Source organism: Haliotis rubra, unplaced genomic scaffold (genome assembly GCF_003918875.1).
Source record: "Haliotis rubra isolate DU_JTF1 unplaced genomic scaffold, ASM391887v1 Scf256, whole genome shotgun sequence".
NCBI lineage: Eukaryota > Metazoa > Mollusca > Gastropoda > Lepetellida > Haliotidae > Haliotis > Haliotis rubra.
The window spans coordinates 375,596-381,603 of NW_025766625.1; the positions used below are offsets into that span (position 1 = coordinate 375,596).

At 39.5% G+C, this 6,008-nt stretch overlaps 1 protein-coding gene across 3 annotated transcripts in view; it reads right to left on the minus strand.

Annotated features, from left to right (window-relative positions):
* Window positions 1–6,008, minus strand: part of LOC124279747 — a 189,625-nt gene that overhangs the window by 16,270 nt on the left and 167,347 nt on the right. For all 3 annotated transcript variants that reach the window (XM_046715613.1, XM_046715614.1, XM_046715612.1), the window contains 2 exons: window positions 549–602; window positions 352–443 (listed from right to left, as the gene is read on the minus strand). In XM_046715613.1, the coding sequence (XP_046571569.1) occupies window positions 352–443; window positions 549–556 (100 nt within the window). In that variant the 5' untranslated portion in view covers window positions 557–602. The remainder of the gene's footprint in view (window positions 1–351; window positions 444–548; window positions 603–6,008) is intronic.

The following is a 6,008-nucleotide window of genomic DNA, read 5'->3' on the forward strand; positions in this document are numbered from 1 at the left end:
GTGGGAATTCGTTTGGTACTTCATGTTAGTAGTGTTTGGGCTGTTGCCTAACTCTGGTACTCATTATGATTCAATACGTGTGCTTCAAACAACCGTCGGGGCCCATGTTCAACATAAACAAACATAGAGGGTACATCAACCCATGTCCCCCTTGTGACCAGTGAACAACTTATATTGTCTTGGGTTTTTTTCTGGTAATTTTGTTTATCTTATGACAAAATCCCATGACCCGAGAACATCAAATGGTCAGTTCCTACGACAAGCCTTTGGTCCTATTCCTCCAATGCTGTTATTTGTTATTATGTTATCAGACTAAGTAGGCTTGTGTACGGAGGAGTTAAATAAGCGTACCTATGTGTTTTGGGCCACTGTATTCACAGACATTGGTTCCGGTAGCTGTACGACCGAACATGGCGGAGTAGATTGCCACCCCGTAGTACCATCTGTTCCCCTGACACGCCACATGGCTCTCGGAGTAGATATATCCATCTGAAACAGCAAGACAACAGTTAACCACATACCACCTGGCTCTCGGATCCATCTGGAACAGCACCATAGCACCATCTGTTCCCCCTGACACGCCACCTGGCTCTCGTATCCATCTGGAACAGCAAGACAACAGTTAACCACATACCAACCTCTATCACCTCTATGTTCTCTAAGCATGAAGTAATGAACTCATGACAGATGATTCATCAAATGAAGATACATACTGGCTAACCTCTCATGGAGAAATGAAACAAATATTTGTTAAAAATTCCCCATCGAGTCTACAATACTGTTTAAATATCTCCAGTTTTAGGCAAGATTCTTCTAACTCCTTGTCCAACCATATATTAGTGAGTGAGTGAGTATGATTTTATGCCGCTTTTAGCAATATTCCAGCAATATCACAGCAGGGGACACCAGAAATAGGCTTCACACATTGTGCCCATGTGGGGATTCGAACCCGGGTCTTCGGCAGGATGAGTGGACGCTTTAACCACTAGGCTACCCCATCGCCCCCAACCATATATTAAAGGGTGGCCTTACCAATGAGGTCCTTTTAATGTACACAGTACACGTGGCATTAACTAAAGTCATGTGACCCTGGTGCCTGTGAGCATGCTGTTTGACCCCCCACCCCCATATTATTGTTTGACCCCCCCAAACACCACCCCCATATTATTGGAACAGTTATGTGTCTATTTGTTCTTACCCCGTGAAGATACGGATTAGAACTGATCTTCACTAACCCATGCCTGTCATTAGAGGCGACTAAGGGGATCAGGATGTCAGGCTTGCTGACTTAGTTGATGAAGATCGATGCTCATGCTGCAGATCACTGGATTGTCTGGTCCAGATTCGATTATTTACAGACCCCACCATACAGCTGGAATATTGCTGAGTGAAGCTGAACTCACTCATTATTTTTACTTGCTTTATTGCATGGCTGGGCAGGGACAATCCGGAGACACTAGCCTAACTCATTATTTTTCTTGCCCATTTTATTGCCCATGGTTGAGGAAATCTAGGACAATCTTGGCATTGGAAAATAATGTGGTTCAGGGTCTGTGAGACAGACTACTTGACACACTGCAGTCAGTATTATAAGTACAAAGGTAACTTTCCTTTACTATATTCTAGGTTTTCAGTTGTACTTTGCTAAATAGAAATAGACTCAACATCATTGTGTGTGTTGTTCTTGAAGGCAATTTAACCTGAAAGATATCTGATACATATTTTCATTTCAGAGACTTAATGTATTAACATAGCAAGGAGCAAATTTCCAATGCCTCATTAACTTCTCAGCCCACACTGAGATGAAGTTATGTAATGATTCAACAGTACACAGAACACAGTCAAGGAGAACATCACAACACTCTGGAGAAATCATGACAATCTGTTGAGCATACTTATAGAATCAGTTGAATTGAGAAGGTTCTGTAACTGGGATAGGAGTTGGTTGTGAAGTTTGGTTGATGTGGTTGGGAAATTGACAGACTATAGGAGGAATTACCTAATCATCTTATTATAAAGTGATGCCAAACACGATGTTTACCCTATGTTGCCTTCTACTCTTTAAATCATTGAGACCAGGAAGTGAGACTGTTCACAGTAGAAGAGCTATTTCCTGAATATGACACAAGCAAAGTGTAATATTTCAACAGTTACACAAACAGATTGTTGTCTCTCGAAACAAGCCTACGCTATCATTCTAACAAGTAAAAAACATGCAGGAAGTGCTTTGTTCCACATCTAATTGTTTACTAAGCCATGTTGAAAGTGGTTCCTGGATGGGAAATGAGGCAGGCTATATACACATAGAACATCTTCTTTCATGTAAATACATGTGCATGTATATTATTCAGAAACATGTAACATAAACCATGAAGTTGCACTGTTTAGCAAGCTGGTTCCAGCATAAATAAAAATACATCTCTCCTTGAAGTTTTTCCAAGCATGCCGCCTTCATACACCAGTTTATTTTCCTCCGAAGATTACAAAATCTAGTCTCTGCTCAAATTTCCATCTGATTATTTATATAGTAACTATGGCAACATGTCAAGGCCTCAGCAAAACATGGGAACATCTCACTGACAATGAAGGACACAGATGAAACTGAAGATGAGATGTCTGCCGTGAAGTAACAGACATATTGGACTGCCCTGTGACATACAAGACATACAAATCTGCATACAGATATCTGAACAGCTGTGATAATATATATCTGTCATCACACTGTATATCTGTGATGATATACTCAGCATCTTCATTAAAGGGTCATCTAGACATGTAGGGCGTCACACATGAACATATGCTAGTCTCACAGTCCCTGAACCACATTATTTTATTATTATTATTATTATTGAATATTTATATAGCGCACATATCCACGCACTATTGCATGCTCAAGGCGCTGGTATTTTCTCTACTGACTACCCTTCCCTGTCTGTCTCACAGACCCTGAACCACACTATTTCCCCTACTGCCAAGCCCTCTCTGCAATGCTAAAGCCCTAAATGAAGCAAGTCTAGAATTCCCCAGGTTCAGGAATATCCCTGGGGCTCCTTTTCAATTTAAACAGGTTTGTTTGTTATTATCAACATTATATATATTCAGAGACTAAGTGTTAGCCTAGAACATCTGCCAAAAAGCATCAATGGGTTTAAGTATGTGACAGTTGTTTATGCCAATGACCCACTGCTATGTTGCTTTTAACAAACTTAAAAGATGTACAGTTACTTTTGAAAAAAGAAGAAGCAGGATTGAAAGTGATGGAAGACGCTACCCAGAGCCCACATCTGAACACAACCAGTGGTACAGTCCATGTATATGCAATACCTAACCAATAACAGGCAATGGGGGTGCACAATGGGTCATTCCAAAATCTACTGAACTCTTGGAAGTTGACAATTCAACCTTTTTAAATACTTTTATTGCTAATTATCTGTGTGAGCTATCAATATTGATACAAGTAAGTATACAACTATCTACTGGCATTATCTTTTTAATGAGTGAGTGAGTGAGTGAGTGAGTATGTTTTTATGCCACTTTCAGCAATATTCCAGCAATATCATGGCGGGGGACACCAGAAATGGGCTTGACACATTGTACCCATGTGGGGAATCAAACCTGTGTCTTTGGCATGACAAGCAAATGTTTTAACCACTAGGCTACTGCTGGTCCTGTCTGTGATGATATATCCGTATCATCACCCTGTATATATGATACACTCATCACCACAGAGTGATATATCAACAGTGTATGAACTATAGAGCAACAGAGTATTCTATAACTGTTAATGGAGGGATGTATGTGCATTATGTCAGATATCGACTGACGAATTACTCCCCACAGAAGGCTCCTGAGGTTCAGCTGGTGTTGCAGCATTCATTGTCAAACCTGTTTCATACATGGGAGGGTGCTGAAAACTCACTGAGCAAATAATGATTGGTTACTTTCACATAAACAAAATTTAATTTTGGTAGTCGATTTTGTCAAATAATACACTGCCGCCTTAGATTGGGATGCAGTGACTTAAACAGTGATAAGTATAATCGTTTCATTTCTGATAAAGCTTCTTGTTCCTGCTCACAAGATTATGAGGATGTATTCCACTATTTTTTCATGTGTCCTAAATATAATACCATTCGATACGAATCATATTTCTATGTGAAAGGTTTCTCCCTGCGGGATGTGCTAGATGGCAATAACTCAGTATCTCATCAGACGAAAATGGATATTCTACGGTCAGTCCATCAATTCATTATTACATCAAAACGTTTTGATTCATAAAGTTTTGTAGCTTCTCTTATTTTTTATTTGTATCAACTGGCCACGAAACAAAACCAAGATAAATTGTTGATATCCATGATTGTTATTATTCAGAGATAACTTGATATAACCACTTTAAAAATGTACAACATTATGCACAAATGTGAACCTTCACATGTATTATGGAGCGGCATTAATAGAAGCCATTTAGGCTGGTTTTGCCAATCCTTTTCTTTCTTCTTGAATAGGATAAAATATGTTTAAACCACATAAACAAGTTGCTTACAGGGGTCATATCAACAGTAGTGTGCAGTGGGAATAATAGAGTGAGTGAGGGAGTGAGTTTTGTTTTACGCTGCTTTTAGCAATATTCCAACAATATCAGGGCAGGGAACACCAGAAATGGGCTTCACACATTGTAACTGATGATATGGGGAATTGAACCCAGGTCTTCGGTGTGACAAGTGAACACTTTAACCACTAGGCTACCCACTGCCCTAATAGATATATCAAACATCTCTGGTTTCCTTATGCAACCATCATGCTGATCAATGGGTTTCAAATACTGCGCATGTGTTGCTCAGTGGGTTTCTTAACTGATGTTCTAATTAGTGGATATATTTTAGGATGATTTCATGGTGTTCACTTCACTTACATGCCAACTTTGTCCTGTTTTCTATTCTATCTTCAGAGCAAACATAGTAGCCTATAGTTCAAGAATATTGATGCATTATGTAGCAATTATCGGCACCATGTTACCAACTCACATGTCAGTAATGGTGTAGAAGTAGTCTTGCTCCAGGGCTCAACGGAATGATAAATCCATGGTGTGAGTGAGTGAGTATGGTTTCAGATATATTCCAGCAATATCATGGAAGGGGACACCAGAAATACACTTCACATATTGTACCCATGTTGGTAGACTAATGCTTAGTCTCTGAATATATATAATTTTGATAGTAACAAACAAGCCTATTTAAATTGAAAAGGAGCCCTAGAAGGACCAGAGCTGAACCTGAGGAAATCTAGGCTTGCTATATTTAGGGCTTTAGCACTGCAGAGAGGGCTTGGCAGTAGGGAAAATAATGTTGTTCAGGGACTGTGAGACAGACTACCATGCTTGGAATCCAACCCAGGTCATTGGCCTAGGGAACAAAAGCTTTAACCACTAGGCTATCCCACCGCCTCTGGGTGTGTAATTCTTTCCTAGTCTAGATAAGCTGACAGAACAGCAGCCTTTTATAAGGACATATTTATCTATACATGTTAACAATATACAGAAAGCTATTGCTTTAACAAATTCAAAGGAAGCACTAATTTTAGTTTGTTATAACCATACTTTGTTATACATATTTTTGATTAAAATATACAAAAGGGGGGCAGAAATGAGAAAACAGTTCATCATATCTGTCAGTTTCTTATAAGCATGTTTGTAATCAACACACTTTACTGTATGTATTTATATAATCTAGTTTTAAACAAATAATTATCGCCTGAGAGACTTGTGCAAGTCTAGTATAGCATGGGCGAGGCCCCTCAGTGTAATAACCAGGCTGGACAAATCGTTCCAGTGTTGAGCTAGTGCAGTGTGAATGATTATTAGAACAAAGCCTGCAGCCTTGCACGCGGAAAACTGGCACCGTGTGTCAATATACCGATCATAACATCAATATCTCCACACAACTGGAGAGCATCTTTCACGAATAACTGTGTCTCCAGCACAACTGAAGGCATTCAATATTCTCAGTTTT